This window comes from Galdieria sulphuraria (genome assembly GCF_000341285.1).
Source record: "Galdieria sulphuraria unplaced genomic scaffold scaf_11, whole genome shotgun sequence".
Lineage (NCBI taxonomy): Eukaryota > Rhodophyta > Bangiophyceae > Galdieriales > Galdieriaceae > Galdieria > Galdieria sulphuraria.
This window is the reverse complement of record NW_005178464.1, coordinates 171856-198303: the sequence shown is the minus strand read 5'-3', so window position 1 is coordinate 198303 and position 26448 is coordinate 171856. Positions and strand designations below refer to the sequence as shown.

Below are 26448 nucleotides of genomic sequence, written 5' to 3'. Positions count from 1 at the left end.
TGAAAATGTCGTCTAATAAGCGTATCCGAGAAACTGTTGAAATGGAGAGTAACAACAGCAAGATATCAAAAAGCTGCCTTTATGAAAACACCTCAACTGCTCTCTTGAAACTTCAACAGAATAGCCATCCTTTTGGAAAAACAGAGCCTACATCCACTACTAGCCATTCGCTACTTGAAAATAGTCAACCCAACATTCCACAACCTAACCTAACCAACAATACTCTTGAACGTTATTTTCAAGTTTCGTACGAGTGCACTTCTAGTTTGGAGACTCACAAGGAACCGACACCAAACAACTGTATTTGTACATATTCTTCGTGTGTCATTTGTCTAGGTTCACATTCAACATACTATCAAACATGTGAGCGCTGCTTTCGGAATATTTGCAATTTTTGTTCTAGAAGATGTGACGAATGTATTGGAGTTTTCTGTATGTTTTGTTCCATAGTGAACTATCAATATCGATTTGAGCGTACTCAATGCATGGATTGTCAGAATATTGGCGGTGTATAGTCGGTTGATTGTTCTTTTGGATAACACTTTTTATGAATGAAACAATTGCTATTCACGACGTGGAAGTTTCTTTAGAAGAAAAGTATTTAGAGGCAGTGCATATTGTAGAGGAAACATACAAGGAAATTCCAGAGGAAGAACTAATTGAGCTATATGGTCTTTACAAAAGAATAAAGGATGGAGAAGCTCCTTCAAAAAATCCCTACTATTTCTATCAAAGGAAAGAGACTACCAAGTGGAAGAGTTGGAGGCAAGCAAGCAATCTTTCAAAGTAAGTTGACCAACTATGTCTTCGTGAAGTTGACCAAGTTGACGCTTATCCAGAGAAGAAGCTATGAGCAAATACATTCTTTTGAGTGCCAAATATAAAAGTATGAGCAAAGAAGCTATTATTGGAAATCGACCATTGGGTTTCGAGTTGCCTGATTGTGAAGATTCATCCACTAGTCAAGCACCTGTTTTGGACCTTTGTTATTTCTCTGCAATAGGCGATATTTCTTCTATAAGATACTTGTTGGAAAAAGATCCTTCCTCGGTGCACCTAAAGGATGAATCGGGTATGACTCCACTTATGTATGCAGCAGACAGAGGTTATTTGGAAATAGTGGTTGTATTACTGGAATATGAAGCTTCGGTTGATGCAGTGGATAGGGAAGGCCAAAGTGCACTACATTATGCTTGTATTTGTGAATATCCCGGTAAGTGATAAGCGAGGGAATGAAAAGTTTTGCTAATAATGGACGGAAACAATTTAGATGTTGTTTTGCAACTCGTAAAAGCAGGAGCTGATATATACTTGGAAGATTTTCAAGGACAAAGTCCGTGGCATATTGCATCTCCGACTATTCGCTTACAGTTGCATCCATTCCTTAGTATCCATGACTAAGATTGCCTTTCTTTTGTTCAATTGTAGTACAAAGATATCAATATACTTTCCTCTTTCTTGATTGGCATCTTGTTTCTAGTCTTGTGTAGCTGATTTCGTGGATACTGGCTGCGATGAGGCAATTTGTTGAAGTTCTTCTAACCCTCTAATGATCATTTCCAAGTCATAGTTGGTTTCATCGGGTTTCAGTTGCTCCCGAATGAATTGCAACTTTCTTCTTTTAGGATAGGAATAAGACTTATCAAATGAACGATTGCGATAGATAAGGTTTACAAAGCCTTCCATTCCAAAGTTTCCAACAACTACCTGCCCATTTTGGTCTCGAAGTGGAACTAAAGAAAACGTAAATATTTGAGCAATTTGTTTTCTAGTATATCAAGTTTCATACTGGATAGTCTTAAGAGTCTCAAAGTAATTTCTCTTTCCAACTTGATACGCCACATATAATCTCTTTGCTCTGCTTTTAGTGCTTGAAAGCTATCATATGCTTCTTTCTTGGCCAATTCGTATAGCTGTCCTGCATATTGTAGTTGAAGTTGATAAAAGTCCATAGCTCTCTCGAGTTTGCGTTTCCTTTCATTTTCTAAAGGAGCCAGTTGACACAAGTAGTCTTCACTTGTTCCTTCCAAAGCATGATCAGTATCTATATTTACAACTACTCTATAAATACCATTCAAAATGGCGTCTCTTTCTTCGATCAACGAGGCAAGTTCTTTATCCAACAATTGGTCGCGTTGTTCTTCGTCTTTGATATTCTCCACATTTTCTTCCACCCAACTATTTTTGTTTTGAGAATATGTTTCTTGGTTATCATTTTCCATAAGTCAAAAGTCTAAACTACAAAGAAGACTATGTATCATCCAAGTTGGGTTCCCAAGTAGTAAAAACTTTTCTCATTGGAGGACACAAGTGATGATATATTGAAATGAAGAGTTGTCCTATTGAATAGTACAGTTGAGACTGACTTATTATTTTTGGGTCTGTATTACAAAATATTGATTCAATCCCTATGCTTCCCAATAAGACAGACTTTACGAAAGCAAGGAAAATAATTGCTTCTTTCCTAAGACAACATCGCACCAGTGAAGTGGTTCTTGAGAATAATCGGGTTGTAGTTTTAGAAGCTGACTTGCCTACCCAAGTTGCCTTTACAGCTTTGTTAGAAAACGGTTAGTTGGCACTCGATATTAGGAAGCCATTGAAGGAGATGTAGACTCTGTATAATTGTTTAGATATTCGAGGTGCACCTTTATGGGATAACGAACAACAAAGATTTGTTGGTATGATTACTTCGAGTGATTTGGTGGATATATTGTATCACTGTATGGAGCAAAGGATGGAACGCTCTTCTCAGTTCAAGTCGATTCCTTTAACAAGTTGGAAAGGTATTTATGGAAAAAGTCTGTAAACACGTATCGATTGATTGCCCGTAGATATTCTTTATTGTCCTCGTTGGCATCGCGACGTTTCGTGGATATATACAGAAGCAGACAGTAGTTTATATGACTCTTGTCATATTTTAAAGAGATATGCCATTCACAAACTTCCTGTGCTTTCTGTAGAGGACAATTTAGTTGTTCATATTCTTACCCATTCGCGCATTCTTTCCTTTGTTCATCAACAACTTGGAAATACAGATAGAGACTTGGAAGCATTGTTTTCTGTTTCTGTGCAAGATTTGTGTATTGGAACTTGGGATACAATTTATACAACTGGACTCGGTCAGAGTTTGGAAAATATTTTATCACTTTTTCATGAAAGAAATGTGTCTGCTGTCCCTGTGGTTGATCAGAATGGTAAGTTTCCAATCATAAAAGGAAAGACATATGTATCCTGACGATATTTTTAGGAATGTTGCAAGACTTGTTTGCTAGGTCAGATGTATGTCATTTAGCGAGGAATTGGAATCAGTGGAATTGGAACAGTACTATTGAAAGTATTTTATCTCTATTTCGACCAGTAAGTAATATACAATCATTTTATTTCTGAAATGAAAACCGTTCTTTTAGAACCCTATGTATGTGTATACTTGTTTCAAGACAGATTCGTTGAGACAAGTGTTTGATAAATTTTGTAAAACTCTCGTTCATCGACTATTTGTTGTAGACGAAAACAGAAAGGTGATTGGAGTCATATCTTTGAGTGACTTGTTGGGATACTTTTTGGAATAAAAAGAAATATTCAAAAGCTACATTTGTATCAGAAGCGTAGAATGCCGTCTCAAGTTTGTGGTGTGTGGAATGCGTTGAAGAGAACTGTGCCAAATACTTGTTTCTTATCTGTTTTTGTTCTTAAGAGTTGTTGTTATTTTACTGACAAAAGAAAAGTTGGATTGAGAGCTCATAAAAGTTTCTTTTGCACTTGTTTGAAACGAGTTGGGTCTCCTTCATACTTTATTGTAACCAATCAACCTCCTCGAAGAAAACTCTCTTTGCAGCCTAGTCGATGTGTTATGTTAGCTTCGGAAATTGAAGCAAATACTCCTGTTGCTTTGTTATTAACTACACTTGCAGGAATATCTACTGGTATAGGTAGGAATAATACAAGTGGTTGATTCCAACGAGTAAAAGTTCCTTTAGGAGGTATTTTAGTAGTATTACAGTCGAGCTTATCTTATCCTAAGTTGGGAATATGGCAAGGAGCAGCTGCAGGTTTTATGTTGAGTGTGAGTGCTTTTGATTTACTACCAGAAGCTTTGGAGGAAGTCTCTGCGGCTCACGTATTGTTTTCTTTTATTACTGGAGCTCTCTTTTTCATTCTTTTAAAAGTGTTGATTCCAGAACCTGATTTGTCTCAAGTACCAGAAATCGAAGGTACTGCAGCAGATAAACAAAACCTTAAACAAGTATTGCTTTCAGGTTTTCTAGTTGCGATGGGTATTGCTATTCATAACTTTCCTGAAGGAATAGCCGTTTGTTTTGCGAGTTTAAAAGGAATTCGTTTTGGAGTTCCTTTAGCTATAGCTATTGGATTGCATAATATTCCTGAAGGTATGGCAGTTGCTTTGCCAGTATACTTTGCTACTCGAAGTAAATACAAAGCTATTCAAATAGCTTTTCTATCAGGTCTTGCAGAACCTGCAGGAGTTGTTCTCGTTGTCTTCTTTGCCAAATACTTTTTGACAGAAACTTTTGTTGCTTATTTATTAGCAGCAGTTGGTGGTATTATGAGTAGTTTAAGTATCGTTGAATTGGTTCCTCAGGCATGGAAGTATGCAGGAATGAGAAATGGTTTCCTATCCATTACCGGTGGTTTTCTATTGATGACTTTATTACTCAAGACCGTATCTTTACTTCATATTGGAATCGAATAAACTTCATGAAACTTTTCATTCAACACAACTAAGACAACAGCGAAGCATTTTCGAATAAAATATCCACAACATGACTCATTTCTTTCATCGTCTGTAACGAATGATAATAACTACGCAACTTAGTGTGTTGTCACATCAAGATATGATGTTCTCATTACTTACGTTTTGGGAAAATGATCTTCTGTAAAGGTAATCAAACAGTTCGCTCCTTGATCGAGAGTTCCTTTCAGTTGTCCATCTAAAATCATTTGAGAAATTTTGCTTTCAACTGTTTCCATAGGAAGACCAATCAACTCTGCAATATGAGTGATTTCCTATATATATATTTATATATTCCCTGGTCAGTAATCTCATACAAACCAACAACACTCATTCATACCACTCTGGAAAATGGTTCTACAATCCTCAAAATATTTTGTTGCAATAATGTATCATATAGTTCAGATAAATGACTATGAATAACAACATCATTAGTCAACTCTTCTGGATAGTCTTTGAGCGCTTGTTGAAACTGTGCCAAGCTTCTATTCTGATGTGCTCGAGATATAGCAAGCATAGCATCCACTGCCTTTCCATTATACCGCAAAGCAAACTTAGTACTAATCAGACCAGCCACATCTTCTGCTTGTTTCGTCATAATCTTACACAACAACATATACTTGAAACTCGAAACTGCCCTCTCATCTCCTAAATTGGAAAACCCTTCAAATGACTCATAAAAGTACGAATAGGCTGTTTTATAGTCGTGTTCTTCAGCAGAAACTATTCCAGCAAGCAAATCTACTTCTCCTTGTAGTCCAGGTGGAACATAAATGGCGTTGGCGGTAGTTCTTGCAGAAGTCAACGCACCACGTGCCTTGGGAATATTCCTCAAAGCTAACTGCACCCGACATTCCAATAGCTGAATTTCCAAAAGGAGAGATTTATCGTCCAACTTTTTTACTTCTTTCAAGAGCTCCGTCAAAACTGCTAGACTCTCCAAATAACGTTGAGTTTGAAAATAGAGTGCAGAAAGCTTTGCTTGTACCCGTTGTCTAAGGAAAGTTCTCTTTTCTTGTCTACACCATTCTATAGTCTCTAAACACAAGTCAATTTGTATTTGTTCTGTTTTTGGAATGAGTGCCACTCGATCAAGTACTACACGAATAAGTTTGGCCTAGATAAAAAGTAAGAAAAAGTGAAAACTTGCGACAGATTATATTTAATACCGTTTTCGCTTTGGCAACTTGACCAAAAAAAGGTCTTAGTTTCCTAGTCAACTCGACAATCTTTTCGGCTTGCTGTTGGTCTACATACAAGTCCAATAAAGCCAACGCAGCTTGTTCTTTATATTTGAGAATACTCTCTTGTTCTTCTGAAAAGTCTCTTTCACTATTATTCAGTAACTCTAGATATATTCTTTCGGCTTCTTGGTAGCTGTTAGTGGCTCTCTTCTCGTCTGCTTGTTCCAAAAGTGTGGAAAGCTGCATGATTCTTGGATGATGAAAGGAAAGAGCAAGTTTGGAGAATTTCAAATGGAGTCAGTAATGTCGTTTATTAGGAAAGTAGATAAAAGTCTACATCTTTCTCTATCTATATTTTTACAGTTGTTTTCAAGTTCAGAAGAGTTGACATATTCCATACGATATATAAAATACAAACGGAAAACTTGAATCCACTGTTTCTAGTTCCTAGTAATGGCTCTCCGACTCAAGTGTTGCTTTTGCATTCTCTCACTCACTTTCTCTGTCCTTATTGTCCTTGCTATAACAATAAGATTTTATATCTTCCACTAATCCAATATTCTCTCGTCGACTATCCACAATGACAAATAGACGACAACGCGAATCAGCCTTTCTAGAAAATTTGAAAAGATCAAATAAGCATTCCATTCCTGGGTTATTCTCTCTCTGTTCTTTGTTTGTGTGTTTGTGGATAACCATGAGTCGTCCAACATTTGATACTAATGCTGCTGAAGTTTACAGAACTTCCGTGGAAATGGAAGCTATTGAAAGAAGATCAGAAGAAGAAATACAACAACAAAATGATCAAGGAAATGACCCAGAAGCATTGAAAGGTGCAGTAGAAGAAGAAAAGAAAAAGTCCATAGCTAGTTATATTCGTTACAATGCTTTTGGAACTGCTATGGGTTTCTTTGTCAATGGATATATGTATGACATTTCTACTTATATTGTTTCTGTCTATACCGATGTCTTCCCTTCTTTTCGTCATGATGTATTTTTGCAAACTGCTATAGGAGTATCGATGTTATATGGAGTAATGTTTGGACTATTACTATTTGGATTCATTGCCGACTACTTTGGTCGTAAAAAAGGCCTCATCATGTGTTCTTGTTTGGTGTTGCTTGGAAATATCATTGGAGTGGCTTCTCATGGTACAAGTGTTGTAGGAGGTATATGGATGATGAATATTGGACTTGGAGTAGCAGGATTAGGTATGGGAGGTGAATATACTTGTAATGTTCCAAATGCTATGGAAGACAGTGAGGGAGTCAATATTAAAACACGTGGAAGAAGAACTTCTATGTTGGTCATGTGTATGGAAGTCATTGGAAATTATATGCCATTTGTAGTGCAAGTCATCATTATTGCAGCAGCTTGTCGAAATGCATATCTTGGAGCTGCTGCTCATTGTCATTATGAAATTGTAAAGAGAGTATCCTTTGCAGTAGCAACTATTCCAGTCATTTGTGTACTTATTTATCGTACTAGAATGAGAGACTCGGAAATGTTTTCAAGAGACAAACAAAGAGGCAAATCTCGTTATGATGCGATTGATCTTTATATTGTCATTCGGCATTTTGCTTTTCGTTCCGTCGGTGCAGTTCTCAATTGGTTCTTGGTAGATTATATCAATTATAGCATGGGTACTTTTGGTGTTATCATTCTACAATCAGTCATTGGAGTATCTTTGCTCAAGTCACTATGGATTACTTTAGCAGAAGGAGGTGCTTATCTCATTTGGCTTCCATTTGTTGCAGCATTTGTCGTAGACCGTTTAGGAAGAAGAAAGACAGAAGTACTTGGTTGGGCTTGTTTGTCATCTGCACAACTTATCAATGCTGGAGCTTTTTGGCCGTTGAAAAGACATCCCATAGGCTGGATATTTTGGAGTACTTTTGTATTCGGTTTTCAATACTTTGTGTTTGTTCCTGTTTATTTGATTCCAGCAGAAGCATTTCCTACCAAGATACGAGCAACTATGTATGGAGTTTCTTCCTCTTTTGGAAAATGTGGAGGAATTGTAGGAACTACCATCTTTCCACATATGTGGGTAAACTTTTCTGGTAGTGCTCATGAAGAAACGTTACCGGCTTTGAGATTGACTATGTGGTTTTATGCTGGATTGGAATATTTAGCTCTCATATTGGCATTTTTCTTTGTTCCTGAATATTCTCAAAAGTCATTGGTTAAAGAAGATCAAAGGTTCTATGAATTGAGAAGAAGATATGCTGCTAGATTTGCAAAGAGATTGGATATTAATGATGAAGACTTGAGAGAGGAATCTCTGAACTATAGCTTTTTACAAATTCTCAAATATCGAATAACTTCATCTTCAAAGGAGCAGTTTCGTCAACAGTTGAGGAATTATGCATCCACTTTGTGTCGTGAGAATGGACTCAAGAGTAGAAGTAGAATTGATTATGTTGCACAATTGCCAATTGACTACAATGATTTAACTTTGTTTTCACGTTTGGTGAGAAAGATAAGAATGGGTAAAGAACAATGTGCTATTTATGAAAAGAACTCTGAAGAGATGGGATATTATGATCCATCCGTAGAGGAAGCGGAGTTTGAAGATGACATTCATGGAAAGCAGATAAAAGAGGAAGAGATTGGAAACCATGAAAATTATTCCGATTGGTCGACTACCGATGCCATCGTTCATAATGAAGATGCTAAATGAGGTTTCTTATTGGAATTTGGTTTTGTGTGATGAAATAAATGAATTCGTAATGAGTTTTATTGCTTGTTTACATTTTAGAATATCACAAAGACCCTCTTGTCAGTGGCTATTACACAAGAGAAGAAGGCTGCTTTTCCCATATGTTGGAAGGAAGTCCTCATCTTGTGTTGTACAAGCTCACCTTGAGTTGATCAAGATTTGTGGAATCACTTGTAAGGAAGATGCTTCTATGGTGTGTGAAGCAATAGAAAAAAGAAAGCAAAAGAAACCTTATGATGCTATACGCTTCTTATTGGGTGTCATATTCTGTTCCACTTCGAAGCGCAACGTTAGTTTGGAGTCTGCAAGCCAAATTGTAGAAACAGTTGGGCACTTTGGTAATGCTCAAGTTGTAGGAGTATTCGTTTATCAAGATGCCTCGAGCATAATCAGTATATGTCAACAAACAGGTATTTCCATAGCACAGTTACATGGCGATGGGTCCAGACGATCTCTGCGTATATTACCTGGTTGGATAGAAAGTATTCCTGTCCTATCGGTACATCATGATGGTAGTTTTGATAGTGACTTGTTGGAACAATGGCAACTAAAAAGTTGGATACTATTTGATTCACCAGGTGGAGGTACTGGGAAAACATTTTCTTGGGATAACTTTCAACCACCTCAACATTTACGTTGGATATTGGCTGGTGGAATTTGTACGGATAATATTCAAAGCGCTTTAAATATGTTGAGTCCTCCAGGTATAGATATTTCATCCGGTGTTTGTCAACCGAATGGAATTCGCAAGTGTCCCGAATTGGTCGGTAGATTTCTCGACTTGTGTGTTCAACCCATGTCGTAGGCAACCAACTAACTTTATGAAAAACAACTATTCACCCAATATAGCTATCACAAATATTTTTGTACCTATTTGCTTACTCGAGGTATTTGAGTGCGTTTGTTTCCAATGATGGAAAGAAATACGTTGTAAAATATTTGCACAGCGTTGATATAAAGTAAACGTTGATGGCTCGGAATAAACCGAAAGTTAATAGCATGTGCCAATGGCCAAACTTTCCAAGATGCAAATATTGCTGTTTTCCAGTCTTGTCTCAACTTTGCCTCGAATTGTTTAAAAGATTGTCTTTCAAGTACTGCTAAGAACCCAAAGAAAATAAGGGCAAAAATAGGTGCCCATAGTACTTGATCGATGGCTACTTTACAAGCCACTTTCCACGCTTCTGTACCGGGTATTGCCTTGTCCAACTGAGTATAAAAGATATGTCCTGTCGGTCCATGAATAAGAAAACCAAACAAAGCCATTCTTAATAAACGATCCAAGTGAAGAATCCCATCTGAAGATAGAAACTTTTGGGCCAAAATATCTCCCAATATAAACCCAATCAAGGAAGTAAGTGATTTAGTCAATAAAGGACGTGACTCTAACAGTTGATTATAACGCATCCAGAAACTCAAAAGAGGATGAGAACCACCTTTTCCTAATATAACTTGAGTTCATCATCACTTTCCAGTTGGAGACTTTTCCTCACTTACCTTGACCTCCAGCACTACTTGTACCACCACCACTACTACCACTACCACTACTACCACCACCAGTTCCACTTAATCCACCAGAAGAACCACTTGAACGATAAAATATACGTCCATTTCTTAATGACTTTAACCAAAGATGAAAACGACCGTTATGAACGGAACGAGGACTTTGGCTACCCATGTACACGGTAGATTTGTCACAGGTGTCTCTCTTTCTTTTTAAAACACATAGAGTAGACTCATTCAACGTTATGGGATGTACAAATAGACAATACTTGGTTTGTGATAAACACAACATGATGGAATGTGAAAAATCCAAAGAGAACAACAAAAATCTCCAATAATCTCTTAAAGTATTTCATTTCATCAAAATCACACAACCTATTCAAACCATTTCTTCAGATCCATACGTCTGTTTCGTATCTTTTCGTTGTCTATCCAAATATCGTTGATATAAACGTAACCTTATTCTTTCAAAAGACTGTAAAATAACTTCCTGATACAATTCTTGACTATCTAAAGAAACACCCTGTTGACCCCGTTCTAATATCTGTCTATCACTATATTGTTGTTGTTCCCCAACAGAAACTATATTGTCTCCAGATTCAAGCCAAGCTTCTCTATCATTGCCTTGAGCAGAGTTGTCAGAAAGTCGAACTTGTTCATTGCAAAGTGGACAACGACTTTTACGAACCAACCAACGAGTAATACAAAGAATATGAAAACCGTGTCCACAAGGAAGTAAACGCAAATGGGCGCCACTTTCTACTGCTTCCAAACACACCGCACAAACTTCATTGGGAACCACATGTTGACCCAAAAAATACTTCCTTGAGTATATCATAGGCTTGCTATATAACAATCTACTACTCATAGACTCCTTTTCAGTAGTTACAAGAGTCTTCTTCTTTTCTTCTTTCCCATTCTTGAAAACTGAAGGTGTTTCCCTTGGACTAAAGACTGTAGTGGGAACCTCAATACCCTCCAGCTCTTCATCTGACGACGATAATAATGAATTCTTTTCTTGTTCAAGAAATAAGACTGGTGTTTGGTTTGGTCCTCTGTATATAATCTCTGGACAATATAATTCAATTTCCGAGGCAAGCAGACCTCTTCTGAGTTTTCTTCTTCGTGAATCCGGGTTTCGAGGTTGAATAGGGGTGTTATCTCTGTCATACTGATTTTCGAATAATCCTGGTAAACCTCTTCTTCTTCTCACACAGTTAACTATACCTGTGATCACAGTTGCACTCACAATCAGTATTAAACCAGCCAGGATAGAAAAATTCCAATTCTCTTTTCGAATGTCATTTCTTTGAGGTGTCCATTTGAGAGGCTCATATTCTTCTTGTGTATGGAAACTAGTCAACTTTAATACATTATTATGCAAGATAACGACTGGATGGAAGAAAACAATAACATATATCCCAAAGAACAAAGAAATAATATTGTGGTAAAGACAGCTCTTATTGGAGACCCGTTTGTTGGAAAGACTTCACTTATGGTCAAATATGTCGAAGGAAAGTTTGACGAAGATTATATACAAACATTGGGAGTCAACTTTATGGAGAAAAACATTTATGTGAAAAACTTGGAAATAACTTTTAGTATTTGGGATTTGGGAGGACAAAAAGACTTTGTGACTATGTTACCTTTGGCCTTGAGTGACACGGTGGCAATCGTTTTCATGTTTGACTTGACTAGAAAAATAACGCTTCAAAATGTAAAAGAATGGTATAGACAATCAAGAATATACAACAAGGTAAGGACGACTTGATCCAAGGAAATAATGAACCACTACATCGTCATAGTCTGCATTGCCTTTTTTGGTAGGTACCAAATTCGATGGATTTATAACGCTTCCAAAAGAAGAGCAAATAACTATAATTGAACAATCTCGAAAGTTTGCTCGAGCAATGAAGGCTCCATTGATTTTCTCGTCTGCTTCTCATTCTATCAATGTACAAAAGTTATTCAAAGTGATTTTGGCAAAATTGTTCGACTTGCGCGTATCTGTTGAAGAGAATCACAATATTGGTGAACCATTATTGGAATTATATCATCCGTCTACTAGTCAACATAATAACAGCAATGAAGCTGCTGCTTCATCTTAAACTCGTAGTAAATAGGTAAAGAAATATGGAAGATCTCCTATTCTTATTCTGAAATGAAAGATTGCTTTATTCTCAATCAAAAAGTCCCAAACCAAGACTTCTTCTTCTTCTTCTTCTTCTTCTTGTTGTTGTTGTGCTTGCTCTTGTTTCTCTTCTGTTCGAGAAACACCTCCAGCAGAAGCATTAGGTACTGCATTGACTACTACCATTTGTGCTAAAGCTTCTGGATTATCCAACAAGTCTTTCAATTGGACTGCTTGTGGCATAGTATATTCTGAAACCAAAGATACTGCAAACAAATTCTTCAGTGAAGAAATAATCGTATAAGGAATAGAAGCTTGAGTTGGATATCCAATTGCCAAAGAAACAGCAGCAATATTGTGAATGCCTTCCTTTGTCACTTGAGAAATTTCTTCTTCACCAATATCCAACACTTTTGGTTCATAAATGACTCCATTTTCATAGATTACTTGAATAACTGCACCATATTTGAAAGGCTTTATATTCAGCTTTTGTAAAAGAGTCTGTTCGGAGTTGCCTACTCGTTGTCCTTCTTTTAAAAGTGTTACATCACTTTGGATTTCAATTTGTCCTTTGTTGATCTTGGTAGGGATATTGAGAGCTTGAAAGAAGGATGTCATGGTTGGCTCCATTCCTGTTGGACCTGCAGGAATAACTACATCGCATTGTGCAAAAGTCCCTGCTTTAGCTGCAGCAGGAACTCTATTCTCCGCTATTTTCTCACGAATTTGTTTCAAATCACCACTAGTAAAGATAAATCCCACGTTTCCTACTAGATGTGGTAAAAGTTTCTCTAGCGCAGGATTCTTGGACAAGTGACCTCTCAACGCTTTCCTAATCATAGTGTTCTTTCCCATCAAAACTTCACAATCTTTTCTCAACGACTGTCGTAGCTTTTGCAACTGATTCGAACCCACATTATCCACTCCTATAACCAATACCTTGTCGAATTTCTCAAAGTATGTTATAATCCTGTCAAAATAAGAAGCTTTACGGTCTGCTCTAGATTGAGGCATCTCTACAATAGACTTGTGGAATTCCCTACTCGCGGCGTCGAATGCGTTACAAGGGAAAAGAAATTCATCAAAGAAGTCTACCAAACCATTTTATTTATGATAACAAAGTTATTGGAAACTCTCGTTTTTATAACAATCAAGTAAAAATACGTCTCAAGACATATTTTCCTTGTCTCCAATAGTCCTTTCCACTGTGGAAGTACCATCGACTAGTTTAGTTCGAAATAGAATGTTGGCATTTTGGAACATTCCTTCTTTCAAACTAACAACTATAAACTGTGAGTGGCCAAAGTGCTTTCTTAACATAGTTCCTATATTTTGGGTATGGCTGAGATCCAACGCTGCATCTACTTCATCCAAAATATACAAAGGAGCAGGTTTGTAACGTAACAATGCCAAAATAAGAGAAAGAGCAACCAAACTGCGTTGTCCACCACTCAGTTCGGAAAGATTCTTTTTCCAACTATTATTCAAAGCAACTTGTATTTCAAGACCTTCCAATATACTCTTTTCTTCCAACGGTTTCAAATAAGCTGAGGAACCAGGTAATAAAGATGAAAAAATAGAAGCTAGGTCTTGATTGACTTTGTTCCAAGTTTTCTCTACAGCCAGAATTTTCTTCTCATCAAGTTCCTTAATAACTGCTTGTATCTGTCGTCGATCATTTTCTACTATTCTCTTCTTCCTCAAAAGGTCTTGATATTCTTGTTCGGCTTGTTCAAACATGCTGGACACTTTTCTGTTGACGACTCTATCTAGACGACTCTGTTCTTTCTCAAGACTCGATAATTGATCTTGCACATTGTACTGTGATATGTCTCGGAGTTGATCACGATAAGAATAACATTCCTCTTCAATTCGTGGAAATTTCTTTTCTAATTCTTTCATCCTCTTTTGAATGGATTCCTAAAAACAACACCATGAGAAATAGAGAAGATTATTCAAATTTTCATATAGGACTACCTGATGTTGACGTAATGCGTCTAGTTCTCTTGTCTCCTTTTCCATTTCTACTTGTAAAGTTTCCAATTTCGAAAAGAGTTCGTTTTTCTCCGTTTCCAGTGCAACAACCTCCTTATTCTGGTCTTTGGCTTGTTGACGTAACTTGTTGAGATGGGCATTGAGTTCATCGATACTTTGTTGAATGGAACACTGCTTATCCTGTAAATTGGACATTTCTATCTCCATTTGTGACATGGTATGATTGCTTGAACTGATGACATTTTCAAGTCTCTCGCATTCGTCTTTCAAATGGGTCAATTCTAATTGTGTTGTTTGAAGAGCTATACTAATATCCTCCGTTTCCTTTTTAAGTTGTTGTTGTTCGCTCTTTAGTCTTTCAATTGGACTTTCGACTTCATCTTGATCAGAGCTTCGTAACTGTTCTTCTAATTTCTTGATTTTCTCTTGACAAACTTTCAGCAATTCCTGTAAATGGTCATGTTCATGTAACAACTGTTGGATTTGGTTATCAGTCTGAAGCAACTATCTCCTTTTTTTAGCTCAAGTTTGATTAGAAAAGGTAATATGCAAGTCATACCTTTTGAGATACCTTTGTGGTTTCAAAAGTTTCAAGTCTTGATTCCAGTAGCTGGATTTCATGCTGCATTATGTTTTGTTTTCTGACCAGTTCTCTATATAAGGATTCCTTATCTTGGTTTTCTCGAATGACGGAATCCAATTTTTCAACATGTCTTTCATGACTTGCAATTTGTTTTCTCAACTGTGTCATTTCCATCAAAGACTCCAAGATGCTAGTCTTATCTATAGCATTTGAAGTACTACCGCCAGTTAAAGTTCCAGCAGGATCATAAATATCTCCTTGCAAAGTTACCGTTCGGACTTTTATATCAGGATGGAAACTAATTTGGTTCGCAGTTTCTGTATCCGGACATATGATAATGTTTCCAAATACAAATTTCATGGCTGGTTCATAATATGCTTCAAATTCTATTAGAGACAAGGCCAATCGAGCATCAGGACAAATATTCTCTATTTTTTGCAACTTGTCTTGCGTGATTACTTTCGAATGGATTCTATTCAATGGAATAATAGTAACTTTTCGAGGAAGATGGCCTCGTTCCAAAAGTCGTTTTGCAGTTTGTTCTGTATCTACAACGACCTGAATATCACTAATTTAGTAATTACGATTTCAGTTGAGGGTTTTCATTATCACCTGATAAAGTTTGGGTCCAGCAGCAGTTTCCACAGAAGTGGCGTACTTTTCCAAATGAGGAACTTGAAATAGTTGAGCAATCATTCCATGGACGTTCGTATCGTCAAGACCACTACTCTTCTTATCATACTGAAAATCCATCATATTTAATCGTCCCTTAAGGGCATCGAGTTTCTCAGTCATCTGTTGAATGGCTGCCTTATGTTCATCTCTTTCTTTTAATAACCGTTCATTTCCTTCTTTATCGAAATCTAAATCATGAATAGAAACTTTCAACTCATTCAATTCATTGACCAATTTTGCCTTTTGTTGCTCCAACTCTTTCAAGGAATCCGTTTCCTTACTACAAGCATCCATAAAAGAAGTTTTTCCTTTTTCTAAATTTTCCAATTGACCTTTTACTCGCTTTATCTTGTACTCCAATTGTTTACGATCGTTCTCAGCATCCGAAATTTCATCTTGAAGGAGCTGTTTTTTAGTATCGAGACCTTGTGCATCCCCAAACTGAAATACTTTCTCTAAACGCTGAGTAGATCGATCAAGTTCTTTCCTTTTTTGTTCCAAAATTTGTTGCAAATTGTCTAAATATTCAACCAACTGCTTCCTTCTCTCTCGAGAACCATTCAAGGACTTTACATTCCTCTCATGTTCATTCTTCTCTCTGTTATATGAATCTTTGTAGTTCTCATAAAAAGTTGTCGTTTTTACGAGTTGTTTGGATAGTTGGTCCATTTTCTCTTCCGCATCTCGAATCTCTTTAAAAGTTCTAGGATTACTCGATTCATTTGCCTTGTTCAACTGTTGTTCTATCGAATACATTCTTTGATTTTTCTCTTCAATCTCTTGTAAGCATTTTTTATGCTTATTCTCTTTATCTTTGATGTTTTCTACAAGTCTTTCAAGAGAATGTTTATGAGAATGAAATTCAGCTAAAACACTCCACTTTCGTAGTTTCTCCAATTCCTCTTGATTGGTAACCCATTGCATATAGTTTGCTCTTTCCTTTCTTAACTTTTCCAGTGTTGGAGTAATTTGATTCTGAAAAAGCTCATCAATTTCTTCTAGTTTCTTATCTTTCTTGGAAATGGTTTTCAATGCCGCCTCTCTTTTCATTTCATACATTCGAGTACCTGCAGCTTCCTCAATCATTGCAACAACTTCTTGCGGCTTCATATTGATAACTTTAGTAATCCGACCTTGCATGATAAGAAAATGAGGGTTGTTCACATTTAGTTGGACAGATTGAAACAGGTTCTGGACGGCAGTAGGTTGAGAAACGTGACCGTTCACTAAATATTTGGAACGTCCACCAGTTAGGATTTGTCTCGTCACAGTAATTTTCTCGCAGTTTTCATAACCTGGCGGTGTTTGTTGTTTATTTGTATTGTTGAAGATAATAGTAACACTGGCTTTATGTACACCTGACTGGCCTTGTTTGTAAATCAACTCTTGGAGACTCGAAGCTCTCAACTAGAATATTTAAACACTTTACCATAACTTTCTTGCCATCCACTTACATGAGATAAACTAGTTATTCCCATAACAAAACAGATAGCATCCAATATATTGCTCTTTCCGGAACCATTGAAACCAGTAATAGCATTGAAATGTAGGTCGAACGGTCCTATATGAGTTCGAGTTGCATAGGACTTGAAACCTTCAATAATAATCTCTTCTATATACATTGGTTGTATATAGATGTTGTGCCTAAAACTTGTTTGTCAAACAATTCGAAAGAATGCTCATCCTTTAGCCCGCCCAATTCTCATTTTGAAAAATGTCCAAAAGCAACTTCTTGTCACAACTGTTTTCGAATACAAATATCCCAACTTGATGATATATATATATGCGTTTTATTGTGCTTTCATTAATTACAGTTATTAATGATCAAAAAGCAGTATATTCATAGCTCCTCATAAGTTACTGTCATCTCTTTCTTTCCAAACTCTTCCAAGACCTGTTTAGAATACATTAAGAGAGATATCGGTTTCCCTTTCAAGGCACCCATTTCATGAAACACTCGTACTGGTCTTTTGAAACCAAATGGAGGTTTTCGAAAGTCTAACATTTTGCTCTGATTGCGTTCTTCATTTTTGGTTCCTTCATAGGAATTGACCAAAAAGTATTCAAAGCCTGCATACTTGGCTGCTGAGAAAAAGGAATATACTTGTTGCAATTCTAAAGGAGACAGTGCATTGATGGCTACAAGTAACTGATATCCTTGTGGTAACATATATTGCCATTCAACAGTTCGAAACTGAATATTAGGATGACCGTAATATTTCGAACGTAACCATACCAAAGTAGCATCTCGACTATCCAATCCCATGTAACGTATCTGAGGTCTTAACTGTAAAACACTATTCATCCAATGCATTTGATTGCCACAAGAAACATGTACAATGGATGTTATCGGTTGTGAATCTATCAACTTTACCAAACGGTCTACCAGTCTTCTTTCCATGAGACCGGTCATGATATCTATCTCTCTCACTTTGGGTAATGATAGACTTAATGGAACATTGTGAAGACTAGTCAATAAATGATCTATAGCTTCATCCACTTTAATAAGATTGTCTTGATTTCCTTGTAGTTCTACGGCCTTTCGTATTCCTTCCACTAGTTCCATCAAGTTGCCTCCAGTTTTGGCAAGACGGTTCAACATATCCACGTATAACGTTGTTTCAGAAATATTTCCTCCTCCTCCTCCTCCCCTCATTGTTGTTGATTGTCTTGAAAACTTCCTTTCGTGTGGTTGAGGTTGGTTGAGGTTGGGTAAAGAAGCAGTGGTCTTGGATTGTTTATTTACTTTCTGAGCATCCCTTCTTTCCACTTGAATTCCTTCCTTTAACTTTTTCAATTCATCTTCCCATTGGAGGTCCTTATCTGCGTGAATATGTTGTCTTAGAATATTCACTCTAGTATCTGTGTCTGACCACAACAATTGCTCTTGTAGCTGAGCATCCACTCTCCAACCAGTATGAAATATCCACAATGCAATATATAAGAATAAAATAAAAAGAGTCTTTTTGGTCTGCATTCTAGTCGTATATTATCGTTCAACTATATTTTTCCTCTTTTTCTCAATAAATAAACTATAATAACATTCAATAAATAAGTATCTCTCTTATCACGAGGAGATATTGTAATATTCTGCAAATAGAAAAGAGAAATATGACGAAAAAGCGTCTAACAATTCAAGCCACTACAAACAATAGAGACACGATGCTGCTCTAGAAACTGTCATTCTGTGTCGTGGCCAACTGGCCTGAGCTTAAGAGAATTGTTGTGCATTTTCTTTTCAAGCGGTCTCTTTACGTGGCCATTTCTTATAACCATATTAGATGACGTGTCTATGTATGATGCATGAACATTCTTCCATAGGGCAATGTATCAATCCTATTTCTGCTTTATGATTCACAAGTATGATGACTGGGACATTTCCAATAAATATCCCTTTTCCCACACAGGTCACTATTGATGGTCTTTAGGATTGCTTCCTTTCTTTCAACTATTCATAGTTGGATAGCAATAAGCATATTATGTTGGTGGCTATTGTTATCATCACCTTCTTCAACTGACAAGTTTCAAGAGTTTTTGCAACGCCACTCTTTCGCCACTTTAAACGGCTCTCGGAAATGGGTTGTAGCAACATTAGCTAATGAAGCCTATATTCCGTTGGTGAATTTATTCGTTGGTCGCCTCTCTACCTTGCAACTCGAAAACTTGATCGTTTTTTGTATCGACCCCTATATTTATGAATATTGTGTATTCCATCATATACCTGCTTGGAAAGTCACCGACTTGATACCACCCAGCTGTTTACCTTTCTCATTTTGGCAAAACATCTTCCAAAATATCAACCACCGAAGAGCTTATCCAGCAGGAGGCAACATAGAATTCATTTCACTTACACAACTGAAATATCTGGTGTTCTATTCCGTTATTTCTTACAACGTGGATATATTATTTTCAGATCCCGATGTTGTATGGATACAAAATCCCATTCCTTATTTGCAACAAAAACGTAGTCTCCATGTCGATATTTTTATTCAAACAGATCGAAAGTATTCTCATCAATCTCTCTTTTCTTATATGAATACTGGATTTGTGTATATTCATAGTCATTGTGCTACACAGTTATTATTACGTATAATGATGCAACAAATGTATCAACAATATCCTATCATTAGTCAACAACGAAGTTTCAATAGAGTATTATGTAGAACAGGTCCTTTTTGGTATTCTAAAAGAGTAGCAACGAATACCTGTCTTACCTTTTTGAAACCAGATCCGACCTTTTCATACTGTATAGGTCTGAATACAAGGCTAGATGAGAATCATAATATTGTTGCTCAAATTGTGACACAAGTATTGGACCCTGAAATATTTCCTCATGGTGCTTATACCTTGTGGGTTTCCTACAATGAGAAGAATACAGTAATATCAAAGAATACAAGATGGATAGATATTTCTTTCCAACAACTACAAGATGATATATTCTTTCATGCCGATAGAATGATTATTCACTATAATTGGATAAGAGGAGTTGTCAACAAAACGGAAAAGATATCTCAAGCGTTGAGTTATTTGGAATCCAAATGCTTTTGAAGAAGAAAATCACAATTGAAAAAGTGTGGATTGATGACAAGTTTCACTTGTTGCCTATTCGTTTCTTCTTGTCCACATACTTGTTTTCCTTCTCAAAGAAGTTTAGGATTACAACCATGGAATAATTTTACAGGTGCTCGTCTCTCTAAACTTTTATATAAACCACTTACTACAATGCCCTTTGTGTTCACCAGAAAACCCAAAAAGAGTGGTGTATCAAGTCTGGTTTCCAAAAAAGGCAGAAAGATGCGCCAACAATTATATCAAGAACAAATGAAAAGACAGAATGCAACAACACAGCTACCGGAAGATGGGACTCCTGTATTTACTTTGTTTACAAAGTCACCTGAGAGACCACTTTGGTTTCCTATTGCATCCTTTCAAGGCGATAGTCGTTCTAAAACGTTGGTCAATGCTTGTAAGACAGCTTGGGGACGTAGACTTTATATGGGTACGTTAAATAGGGGAGTAGCTAGATCGGTATTTGGTAAGGATTTTGGAAGAATGTTACAAAACATAGTTCGTCAGTTACCAGACTTACGTGAACATCAATCCAGACTACAATTTGCTTATGACGTGAGTCAAAAGGATGCAGAAACCAAGTTGAGTAAGATACAAGTGACTCCAGAAATGGGAATGACTGGAATAGAGTGGTTGCGATATCGAATCACTCAAAAGGCACCCAATGATATGCAAGTTGCCATGAAAATATTGAAAATATAAAATCTCCAAGTCTTACACAACATTATACATTGTCTTTTATTTCTTCGCCATACCCACCAACTGTTCCGATACCTGCCACAACTTTTCTGCAACTCGAGCATCTCTAGCAGCAGCAGATGGAGTCGTTTCTTTACAATCAGCAAAGTATTTACCACTGGACTGTTGCAATGAAGGATCAATAGCACATCGAATCTGTGTTTGTGCACCATGATAAGGATCCTTCATGAGCAAATAACTGCGCGGTAATACTGGTGCAGCCAACAACTTCTTCCACCAACTTGATAAAATATATCGAGCAAGTTCCGTACGAACCGCTCCTGGATGTACTGCATATACTCCCACATTTGCATTTTGTTGTTTCAAACGCTTATCCAACTCTTTGACAAACAATATATTGGCTAACTTGGAAGCACCATATGCTGCAAAACCCGAGTAATTTCTCTCCCATTGCAAATTGTCAAAATCAATCTTCCCAAATGTATGCCCATAAGAAGAAACTACTATCACTCGACTAGGTGCTGAAGCAATCAATCTATCCAACAAAAGATTGGTCAATAGGAAATGTCCCAAATGATTGACTCCGAATTGCATCTCAAAACCGTCTTTGGTTGTTTCTCTTTTGGGTAAAGCCATAACCCCTGCATTACAAAATAAAATATCCAGTCGGGAATATTTCTTGCAAAAGTCGGAAACAAATTGACGAACGGAAGATAAGTCACTTAAATCTAACCGAATGATATCTATATCCTCGTTTTTGGATAGTTTTACAACTTGTTCTTTTGCTTTGAGTGCTCTTGAAGAGTCTCGACAAGCCATCACTATGGTGGCGCCCATTTTCGCCAACTGAATACAAGTTTCCTTTCCAATGCCCGTATTGGCACCAGTAACAACGACTACTTTTCCTTTCAGGTTAACCGTTTTTCTAACAGTAAAGAAGAAGAATGGTTGATATAAAATACACATAATAGAATACCAAAGAAGCCTACCGATAGACAGGGCCATTAGAGTACAATCGAATAAGACCCAAGGAAGCTAAAGTGCCTGCAACAGCAACTGCAGGTGTTTTCCATTCTTGTTTGCTAAAGGAGGAAATCCAATCTTTTGGTTGTTCAAGCTCTCGACTCATACTTTCTACTACTATGAAAACAAGTCAACGTTGTTCAATGAATGAATTGTCCCGATCAAAACAATTCCAAATGAATTTTCAGTTTTATTTTCAACGCATAATAAAACAAAAAATACTCCAATGCATTCTAACGTGTCTTTTACAAATCTATATTTTCATATATTCGAATTTCTCCACTGTAACCAGCAGTAATGATCACTCTACCAATAGCACTATTGCTGGCTACTTTTCTATCTTTCCATACAACATTTGGTGCAAATATGGCACAAGAAACGATACAATTATGTGCCATAAAATGTTCAGACCATTCATTCTGTTCAGTTTTGCCATTGTTCTCGGGTACCTTTTGAGGTTGAGTATGCCAAATATATACTTGACGATCTTCTGAACCACATAGGACGTATTCTCCATCTTCACTATAACAAGGATGAATCTGACTACAAAAGTTACGATGTCCTAAATATTTACAAGTACGAAAAAATGACTCCAGTTGATAACAACGAAGACGACTATCATTTGAAGATACCAAAAACTAAAAGTGAAAAAATAAATATAAACCATCACAATGTCGCTTTCTAAAAACTCACTTCTTCCGAATGGGGTTTAAAACTAATACCAGATATCTTACTGCCTTTGCTATTCTTACCCCTTCGTGAACACACTTCCACTTCATTCACTTGTTGCAAAGTCCACGTTCCATCCTATGAATATTTCAAACCTCAATATCCCATTCTAGTGCAGTATACTCACATCTTGTTTCAACTGGAATGACTTGCACAGTCCCTTATAAGTTCCCACTAACAAATGTTTGCCATCTCGAGAAATACTAGATGCCGTAATGAGACCCAATCGATCTTTGAAAGTAATCACTTTCTTTTCTGCTATATCCCATACACGAAGTTTTTCATCTAATGCACCACTAATAAATATACCTTCTTCCATGGGATGAAAATGAACTGTCGTAATAAAGTCACTGTGTTGAAACTTGCGAAGTGCTTCATTTACTGAAGGATGCCAAAGACGGACTGTTTTGTCCATGGAAGCACTCAATATAAAGTCATTCTATAATAGAGCTAATATATATTTCATCACAACAGTAGCCGACTACAGCACACTTACCTTGGACCAAGCAACATCCAGAATATCCAATTTATGACCCATAAACTCTCGAAATGGTCGTGGTTTCAACACTTGTCTGGGATATTTGGTCTGAATGTTCATTTCTCTATTTGAAATACTGTTTTCCATATCCTTTTCGGTGGCCTCTTTTGAAGATGAAAGAGTACCAGAAGAAGAAAAGCTTGGCTCCGAACCCAAACGTTGTTGTTTCTTTGGTTCATCCGTTCCTTTTCCATTGTAAAATATCTGAGAATAATCCTGATTCCAGTTGATTTCCGGATTGCCTAGAGAAGAATTTCTTAGTATCTTCTACAATCATAGTCATGGTAGGAGGACATACCTTGACCACACAACAGCCATACACGAAGCACAGCATCCTGCCCACCTGATGCTAGTAGATTCCTTTTTTCATTCAACTTGAGAGACCATATCGGTCCATCATGTGCACGTAGAGCTTGAACGATAAACAAATTATCAAATTCTATTTGTGCTTTTTTCGAATTTATCTTTTGCAATTCGTGTAAGTTGACTTGAAGAAATAGTTGAATTTCTTTACCTTCACATGTCCTACACCCTTTGTAACATTTCTCTTATCACGCAAAGGAGTTCTTTTCATCAATGAAGAATTCGCCTTTCCCAGAAACGAAATTCGTGGTTTTTCTTGAGTACGAAAAGTTGAGACAGTCATAGCAGCGGAAAGTTGTTCTTCTTGTGTTGCGAATCTCAAAAAAACAGGGTCTACAGGTTTCTCCAGGTCCTTTACGGAAGTCTTTTCACCCTGTCCGTTTGACATACCATCAATATTAAGACCGTCATGTATACAAAATCTATAAAGTACAAACCGTGTCCAAATTCTTGACTATCAAGTTGCCATCGGAGTCGAAAAAGTTTTTCCAAGGTACCCCTGAAGGTACCTTTTGAGGGTTCACAACGTTGAGTGTGGAATCGTGGTCTTCTACTTGTGTTATCATTATAAGTAATTTGCTGGGAACAGGTGGCAAGTTTCAACCAAGCTTACCCATTTATTGGTACTTCCTATATCATGAGCAACGAGTAAACGATCATCTCATTCCCCATTCCATCCACAAAGAGACAATCGAAAGACAGATCATTTTTATAGGGAGACGGACAGCACACGAACTTTCTTTGGAGTTTGAAAATGGTGGGGCAAATGGAAATCCCCCTCCCTCCCCCTCTTTTCAAGCCTTATCATACAATTTCCATCAAGAGATGGATTCAGAGAGAAAAATGCTATTTACCAAATATTCAAAATCAATTTCTGATGTAGCGTAAATCGACTCCTTTTGTCCTTCATATCGTGGAATTGTGGTATACAACGTGCATCATAAGTTTGAACTTGAGGCGACTTGCAAAACATGGATGGTGACGAATCCTTCCTAGAGCTTTCTCAATTAGACCATCCAGATGATATTCACTTGTTCCAAACTCTCAAGTCTGATATTATACGTAAAGAGTCTCAAGTTCCCGACCAATTTCAATGGCTATCTTTGGAGGTATTTGTTCCTTTCTCTCCTAACGTTTGACCTAAACGCTATCAACTACAGATTCAATCTTTATCAAGATACACACAAAAGACATTGAAGAATATGATGTTACAGTTGCAAAGACTAGGCAATGTACAGCAAAATGAAGACCTACAACCCATTGCTAGAGAACTTAATCATCACATTCAACAAAGTGGAATGGAATATATGCGAAAAATGTCATGGATAGCAGAAAGACTACGAAGACAAACTATTCTATTCGCATCCAATAACCAAGATTCCTTTCTTTTAGACCAATCCTTACTACAAGATAAGGAAAATTGGGTAGCTGATAACCAAACTTCTAAAGAACCCAGTCCATCTCGCATCCTCCAACAGACCAAGTTACGCCAAGAGTCACAAAGGGACAAAGGAATAGAACCGTTCATTACAGCCAAAGTTACTTCATCTCATCAAAAACCAACAAAGGGCCAGTTGGAAACAGCAAATAGCTATGATCATTTTTCTTCTTCTTCTTCTCCTTCTCATCAACATACTCCAAAAAGCATCCCACAGTCTGAAAAATTTGTCGAGTCCAGTCATTCAAACAAAGATATAGTCTCACAAAACAAAGCAAGTAAGGAGAGCAATACAAACATAGTAACGGAGGAAAATCCGCAAACAACAAAAACTGAAGAACAAGAAATGTCCATGTCTAGTGTTCAGGAGGAGCCGGTGTTTCAAAGTGTAAAAGACAGAATACAAAGATTTTCAGATACAATTCATGAACAAGATCGTGAAAAGCAGTTGGAACAATACACCAAAGCTACTCTATTATCCAAACGTTCGAAAGAAAGAACAGACAATCTTAATAACGCATCTACGCCAGAAAGACAAATAAGCCGTGTATTCTCATCTAATACAGCAGAAGAACATAAAGAAGAGAATCAGGCAAATAAGGAATCCTTAGGGACCTTGCTAGAAACATCTGAAAATCCTGCGAAAACTGAATATGATCGAAAGCCTGAGCTGAAGAAACCTGACAAGCTGTCACGACAAACAGAACCGAAGAGACAGTCTCAAGGGAGGCACAGCTCTAGTGAGCGTTCTTTTTCTGCTTCAGTACAAGGCGAATCTATAAGGAGAAAGTCAATTCAAGAAGAGACTAAAGAAAATGCGCATACTTTATCCAGTCGAAAAACGGCTGCTTCGGGAAAATCTCAGCTATGGACCAACCTGCCACCACTACCCGTCGAAAATTGGGAGAAAGTCAAGGAAACAAAGCAAGTGGAAAGTTCTATTCAAGAAAAGTTTCCATTCCGAAGCAAATCGAACAAAAGTCATAAACCAAAAAACAAAGAAGTTCCCAATAAGATGAAAAAGGACGACGTGACTTCTTTGTTTTCAGCTTTCAAACATGGTTGGTCAAAAATAGCCAAGCCTCATGACTTGCAGCTTTTCAAAAAATCGTCTCCAAGCACTGCTTCTGTAGACAAAGAGGCTGTGCCATCCTCTACTTTTCGTTCAAATCGTCTCGCTATGAATAACACCGACAGCTTAGAGACTTCATTTCCTCAAAGTGATCTATCGCGTATTCATGAACCTGCCGTACCCCTGTATCCTATACAAGTAAGTAGTCGTTGCAGTGACAACGTTATCTGAATTCAATTGCAATAGGATAGAATTACATCCCTTCAACCAACCGCACCTATTCTTAGTAATAGCATTTTATCTCAAGAAGCTACCTCTTCAGCAAACCAGGATAATAATCATTGGATTGACTGTCAAACCACTGATGGTCGACATTTTCGATGGAATATGTGTACTCAGCAAGTAGAGTGGTCCGAATAACATGTTGATGGGTTTTTGTCTTTTATTTTGATAAAGTTGGATTGAGTTGAA

At 37.1% G+C, this 26448-nt stretch overlaps 18 protein-coding genes across 21 annotated transcripts; 8 read left to right on the top strand and 10 right to left on the bottom strand.

Moving 5' to 3' along the window:
- Positions 1–3: 3 nt before the first annotated feature.
- On the top strand, positions 4–538 carry Gasu_17980 (uncharacterized protein). Its single transcript, XM_005707503.1, has one exon. It carries the CDS (start codon positions 6–8, stop codon positions 513–515), a length of 510 nt encoding a protein of 169 aa, XP_005707560.1. The 5' UTR covers positions 4–5; the 3' UTR covers positions 516–538.
- Positions 539–543: 5 nt separating this feature from the next.
- Gasu_17970 (uncharacterized protein) lies at positions 544–1438 on the top strand. The gene is made up of 3 exons (XM_005707502.1): positions 544–786; positions 840–1213; positions 1271–1438. The coding sequence occupies exons 1-3, from the start codon at positions 548–550 to the stop codon at positions 1399–1401; spliced, it is 744 nt and encodes a 247-aa protein (XP_005707559.1). The 5' UTR covers positions 544–547; the 3' UTR covers positions 1402–1438.
- A 1-nt stretch (position 1439) lies between these two features.
- Positions 1440–2243, bottom strand: Gasu_17960 (hypothetical protein). Of its 2 annotated transcripts, XM_005707500.1 has the most exons (3): positions 2072–2243; positions 1790–2023; positions 1440–1733 (listed from the first exon to the last, which is right to left on the bottom strand). In XM_005707500.1, the coding sequence occupies exons 1-3, from the start codon at positions 2220–2222 to the stop codon at positions 1477–1479; spliced, it is 642 nt and encodes a 213-aa protein (XP_005707557.1). In that variant the 5' UTR covers positions 2223–2243; the 3' UTR covers positions 1440–1476. The 2 variants fall into 2 exon arrangements, with proteins under 2 accessions (XP_005707557.1, XP_005707558.1); XM_005707501.1 differs by having other exon boundaries at positions 1790–2243.
- Positions 2244–2263: 20 nt separating this feature from the next.
- Positions 2264–3594, top strand: Gasu_17950 (5'-AMP-activated protein kinase, regulatory gamma subunit). Its single transcript, XM_005707499.1, has 5 exons — positions 2264–2570; positions 2634–2786; positions 2835–3197; positions 3251–3360; positions 3411–3594. Exons 1-5 carry the CDS (start codon positions 2411–2413, stop codon positions 3570–3572), a joined length of 948 nt encoding a protein of 315 aa, XP_005707556.1. The 5' UTR covers positions 2264–2410; the 3' UTR covers positions 3573–3594.
- A 9-nt stretch (positions 3595–3603) lies between these two features.
- Positions 3604–4618, top strand: Gasu_17940 (zinc transporter, ZIP family). Its single transcript, XM_005707498.1, has 3 exons — positions 3604–3932; positions 3981–4555; positions 4582–4618. The coding sequence occupies exons 1-3, from the start codon at positions 3614–3616 to the stop codon at positions 4588–4590; spliced, it is 903 nt and encodes a 300-aa protein (XP_005707555.1). The 5' UTR covers positions 3604–3613; the 3' UTR covers positions 4591–4618.
- A 4-nt stretch (positions 4619–4622) lies between these two features.
- On the bottom strand, positions 4623–6243 carry Gasu_17930 (26S proteasome regulatory subunit N6). The gene is made up of 4 exons (XM_005707497.1): positions 5923–6243; positions 5094–5870; positions 4877–5028; positions 4623–4824 (listed from the first exon to the last, which is right to left on the bottom strand). Exons 1-4 carry the CDS (start codon positions 6181–6183, stop codon positions 4743–4745), a joined length of 1272 nt encoding a protein of 423 aa, XP_005707554.1. The 5' UTR covers positions 6184–6243; the 3' UTR covers positions 4623–4742.
- A 360-nt stretch (positions 6244–6603) lies between these two features.
- Positions 6604–8768, top strand: Gasu_17920 (MFS transporter, PHS family, inorganic phosphate transporter). Its single transcript, XM_005707496.1, has one exon. It carries the CDS (start codon positions 6635–6637, stop codon positions 8618–8620), a length of 1986 nt encoding a protein of 661 aa, XP_005707553.1. The 5' UTR covers positions 6604–6634; the 3' UTR covers positions 8621–8768.
- Positions 8769–8852: 84 nt separating this feature from the next.
- Gasu_17910 (peroxisomal membrane MPV17/PMP22-like protein) lies at positions 8853–10483 on the bottom strand. Its single transcript, XM_005707495.1, has 2 exons — positions 10157–10483; positions 8853–10101 (listed from the first exon to the last, which is right to left on the bottom strand). Exons 1-2 carry the CDS (start codon positions 10452–10454, stop codon positions 9530–9532), a joined length of 870 nt encoding a protein of 289 aa, XP_005707552.1. The 5' UTR covers positions 10455–10483; the 3' UTR covers positions 8853–9529.
- Positions 10484–10492: 9 nt separating this feature from the next.
- On the bottom strand, positions 10493–11003 carry Gasu_17900 (ring finger protein). The gene has a single exon (XM_005707494.1). It carries the CDS (start codon positions 10998–11000, stop codon positions 10542–10544), a length of 459 nt encoding a protein of 152 aa, XP_005707551.1. The 5' UTR covers positions 11001–11003; the 3' UTR covers positions 10493–10541.
- Positions 11004–11012: 9 nt separating this feature from the next.
- Positions 11013–11363, bottom strand: Gasu_17890 (uncharacterized protein). The gene has a single exon (XM_005707493.1). It carries the CDS (start codon positions 11330–11332, stop codon positions 11048–11050), a length of 285 nt encoding a protein of 94 aa, XP_005707550.1. The 5' UTR covers positions 11333–11363; the 3' UTR covers positions 11013–11047.
- Positions 11364–11373: 10 nt separating this feature from the next.
- Positions 11374–12218, top strand: Gasu_17880 (small GTP-binding protein of Rab family). The gene is made up of 3 exons (XM_005707492.1): positions 11374–11918; positions 11968–12125; positions 12179–12218. The coding sequence occupies exons 1-3, from the start codon at positions 11541–11543 to the stop codon at positions 12195–12197; spliced, it is 555 nt and encodes a 184-aa protein (XP_005707549.1). The 5' UTR covers positions 11374–11540; the 3' UTR covers positions 12198–12218.
- Positions 12219–12222: 4 nt separating this feature from the next.
- On the bottom strand, positions 12223–13363 carry Gasu_17870 (60S acidic ribosomal protein P0). Its single transcript, XM_005707491.1, has one exon. The coding sequence runs from the start codon at positions 13305–13307 to the stop codon at positions 12267–12269; it is 1041 nt and encodes a 346-aa protein (XP_005707548.1). The 5' UTR covers positions 13308–13363; the 3' UTR covers positions 12223–12266.
- Positions 13364–13372: 9 nt separating this feature from the next.
- Positions 13373–17283, bottom strand: Gasu_17860 (structural maintenance of chromosome (SMC ATPase family)). Of its 2 annotated transcripts, none has more exons than XM_005707490.1 (5): positions 17001–17283; positions 15484–16953; positions 14848–15429; positions 14271–14792; positions 13373–14213 (listed from the first exon to the last, which is right to left on the bottom strand). In XM_005707490.1, the coding sequence occupies exons 1-5, from the start codon at positions 17166–17168 to the stop codon at positions 13461–13463; spliced, it is 3495 nt and encodes a 1164-aa protein (XP_005707547.1). In that variant the 5' UTR covers positions 17169–17283; the 3' UTR covers positions 13373–13460. The 2 variants fall into 2 exon arrangements, with proteins under 2 accessions (XP_005707547.1, XP_005707546.1); XM_005707489.1 differs by having other exon boundaries at positions 14848–15439; positions 15530–16953.
- Positions 17284–17292: 9 nt separating this feature from the next.
- Gasu_17850 (uncharacterized protein) lies at positions 17293–18593 on the bottom strand. The gene has a single exon (XM_005707488.1). The coding sequence runs from the start codon at positions 18521–18523 to the stop codon at positions 17387–17389; it is 1137 nt and encodes a 378-aa protein (XP_005707545.1). The 5' UTR covers positions 18524–18593; the 3' UTR covers positions 17293–17386.
- Positions 18594–18943: 350 nt separating this feature from the next.
- Gasu_17840 (uncharacterized protein) lies at positions 18944–20248 on the top strand. Its single transcript, XM_005707487.1, has one exon. It carries the CDS (start codon positions 18964–18966, stop codon positions 20092–20094), a length of 1131 nt encoding a protein of 376 aa, XP_005707544.1. The 5' UTR covers positions 18944–18963; the 3' UTR covers positions 20095–20248.
- Positions 20249–20252: 4 nt separating this feature from the next.
- Gasu_17830 (protochlorophyllide reductase) lies at positions 20253–21993 on the bottom strand. Its single transcript, XM_005707486.1, has 2 exons — positions 21804–21993; positions 20253–21739 (listed from the first exon to the last, which is right to left on the bottom strand). Exons 1-2 carry the CDS (start codon positions 21941–21943, stop codon positions 20854–20856), a joined length of 1026 nt encoding a protein of 341 aa, XP_005707543.1. The 5' UTR covers positions 21944–21993; the 3' UTR covers positions 20253–20853.
- Positions 21994–22011: 18 nt separating this feature from the next.
- On the bottom strand, positions 22012–24043 carry Gasu_17820 (uncharacterized protein). The gene is made up of 7 exons (XM_005707485.1): positions 23905–24043; positions 23619–23840; positions 23403–23568; positions 23063–23346; positions 22694–23005; positions 22531–22644; positions 22012–22475 (listed from the first exon to the last, which is right to left on the bottom strand). Exons 1-7 carry the CDS (start codon positions 24031–24033, stop codon positions 22083–22085), a joined length of 1620 nt encoding a protein of 539 aa, XP_005707542.1. The 5' UTR covers positions 24034–24043; the 3' UTR covers positions 22012–22082.
- Positions 24044–24053: 10 nt separating this feature from the next.
- Positions 24054–26447, top strand: Gasu_17810 (hypothetical protein). Of its 2 annotated transcripts, XM_005707483.1 has the most exons (3): positions 24054–24576; positions 24628–26175; positions 26224–26447. In XM_005707483.1, exons 1-3 carry the CDS (start codon positions 24439–24441, stop codon positions 26395–26397), a joined length of 1860 nt encoding a protein of 619 aa, XP_005707540.1. In that variant the 5' UTR covers positions 24054–24438; the 3' UTR covers positions 26398–26447. The 2 variants fall into 2 exon arrangements, with proteins under 2 accessions (XP_005707540.1, XP_005707541.1); XM_005707484.1 differs by having other exon boundaries at positions 24504–26175.
- Position 26448: the final 1 nt, after the last annotated feature.

Coding starts and splice junctions, on each gene's coding strand:
- Gasu_17830 (XM_005707486.1), bottom strand. CDS start 21,943: ATGAGTCGAGAGCTTGAACAACCAAAAGATTGGATTTCCTCCTTTAGC. Junction 21,740..21,803: donor TCTAATGGCCCTGTCTATCG/GTAGGCTTCTTT, acceptor CTTTACTGTTAG/AAAAACGGTTAACCTGAAAG.
- Gasu_17880 (XM_005707492.1), top strand. CDS start 11,541: ATGCAAGATAACGACTGGATGGAAGAAAACAATAACATATATCCCAAA. Junction 11,919..11,967: donor AATCAAGAATATACAACAAG/GTAAGGACGACT, acceptor ACATCGTCATAG/TCTGCATTGCCTTTTTTGGT.
- Gasu_17810 (XM_005707483.1), top strand. CDS start 24,439: ATGGATGGTGACGAATCCTTCCTAGAGCTTTCTCAATTAGACCATCCA. Junction 24,577..24,627: donor TTCAATGGCTATCTTTGGAG/GTATTTGTTCCT, acceptor TATCAACTACAG/ATTCAATCTTTATCAAGATA. Junction 26,176..26,223: donor TACCCCTGTATCCTATACAA/GTAAGTAGTCGT, acceptor CAATTGCAATAG/GATAGAATTACATCCCTTCA.
- Gasu_17820 (XM_005707485.1), bottom strand. CDS start 24,033: ATGATAACACAAGTAGAAGACCACGATTCCACACTCAACGTTGTGAAC. Junction 23,006..23,062: donor TGGATGTTGCTTGGTCCAAG/GTAAGTGTGCTG, acceptor GCTCTATTATAG/AATGACTTTATATTGAGTGC. Junction 22,476..22,530: donor TTAAACCCCATTCGGAAGAA/GTGAGTTTTTAG, acceptor TTTCACTTTTAG/TTTTTGGTATCTTCAAATGA.
- Gasu_17860 (XM_005707490.1), bottom strand. CDS start 17,168: ATGTATATAGAAGAGATTATTATTGAAGGTTTCAAGTCCTATGCAACT. Junction 16,954..17,000: donor GAATAACTAGTTTATCTCAT/GTAAGTGGATGG, acceptor TAAATATTCTAG/TTGAGAGCTTCGAGTCTCCA. Junction 14,793..14,847: donor CCACAAAGGTATCTCAAAAG/GTATGACTTGCA, acceptor AAAAGGAGATAG/TTGCTTCAGACTGATAACCA.
- Gasu_17950 (XM_005707499.1), top strand. CDS start 2,411: ATGCTTCCCAATAAGACAGACTTTACGAAAGCAAGGAAAATAATTGCT. Junction 2,571..2,633: donor TACAGCTTTGTTAGAAAACG/GTTAGTTGGCAC, acceptor ATAATTGTTTAG/ATATTCGAGGTGCACCTTTA. Junction 3,198..3,250: donor CCCTGTGGTTGATCAGAATG/GTAAGTTTCCAA, acceptor CGATATTTTTAG/GAATGTTGCAAGACTTGTTT.
- Gasu_17900 (XM_005707494.1), bottom strand. CDS start 11,000: ATGATATACTCAAGGAAGTATTTTTTGGGTCAACATGTGGTTCCCAAT.
- Gasu_17940 (XM_005707498.1), top strand. CDS start 3,614: ATGCCGTCTCAAGTTTGTGGTGTGTGGAATGCGTTGAAGAGAACTGTG. Junction 3,933..3,980: donor AGGAATATCTACTGGTATAG/GTAGGAATAATA, acceptor AAGTTCCTTTAG/GAGGTATTTTAGTAGTATTA.
- Gasu_17970 (XM_005707502.1), top strand. CDS start 548: ATGAATGAAACAATTGCTATTCACGACGTGGAAGTTTCTTTAGAAGAA. Junction 787..839: donor CAAGCAAGCAATCTTTCAAA/GTAAGTTGACCA, acceptor ACGCTTATCCAG/AGAAGAAGCTATGAGCAAAT. Junction 1,214..1,270: donor TTGTATTTGTGAATATCCCG/GTAAGTGATAAG, acceptor GAAACAATTTAG/ATGTTGTTTTGCAACTCGTA.
- Gasu_17980 (XM_005707503.1), top strand. CDS start 6: ATGTCGTCTAATAAGCGTATCCGAGAAACTGTTGAAATGGAGAGTAAC.
- Gasu_17850 (XM_005707488.1), bottom strand. CDS start 18,523: ATGCAGACCAAAAAGACTCTTTTTATTTTATTCTTATATATTGCATTG.
- Gasu_17960 (XM_005707501.1), bottom strand. CDS start 2,222: ATGGAAAATGATAACCAAGAAACATATTCTCAAAACAAAAATAGTTGG. Junction 1,734..1,789: donor GAGACTCTTAAGACTATCCA/GTATGAAACTTG, acceptor CGTTTTCTTTAG/TTCCACTTCGAGACCAAAAT.
- Gasu_17920 (XM_005707496.1), top strand. CDS start 6,635: ATGAGTCGTCCAACATTTGATACTAATGCTGCTGAAGTTTACAGAACT.
- Gasu_17840 (XM_005707487.1), top strand. CDS start 18,964: ATGGTCTTTAGGATTGCTTCCTTTCTTTCAACTATTCATAGTTGGATA.
- Gasu_17870 (XM_005707491.1), bottom strand. CDS start 13,307: ATGCCTCAATCTAGAGCAGACCGTAAAGCTTCTTATTTTGACAGGATT.
- Gasu_17910 (XM_005707495.1), bottom strand. CDS start 10,454: ATGTTGTGTTTATCACAAACCAAGTATTGTCTATTTGTACATCCCATA. Junction 10,102..10,156: donor AAGTAGTGCTGGAGGTCAAG/GTAAGTGAGGAA, acceptor AAGTTATATTAG/GAAAAGGTGGTTCTCATCCT.
- Gasu_17890 (XM_005707493.1), bottom strand. CDS start 11,332: ATGACAGAGATAACACCCCTATTCAACCTCGAAACCCGGATTCACGAA.
- Gasu_17930 (XM_005707497.1), bottom strand. CDS start 6,183: ATGCAGCTTTCCACACTTTTGGAACAAGCAGACGAGAAGAGAGCCACT. Junction 5,029..5,093: donor TAGAACCATTTTCCAGAGTG/GTATGAATGAGT, acceptor ATATATATATAG/GAAATCACTCATATTGCAGA. Junction 4,825..4,876: donor GAAGATCATTTTCCCAAAAC/GTAAGTAATGAG, acceptor TAAGTTGCGTAG/TTATTATCATTCGTTACAGA.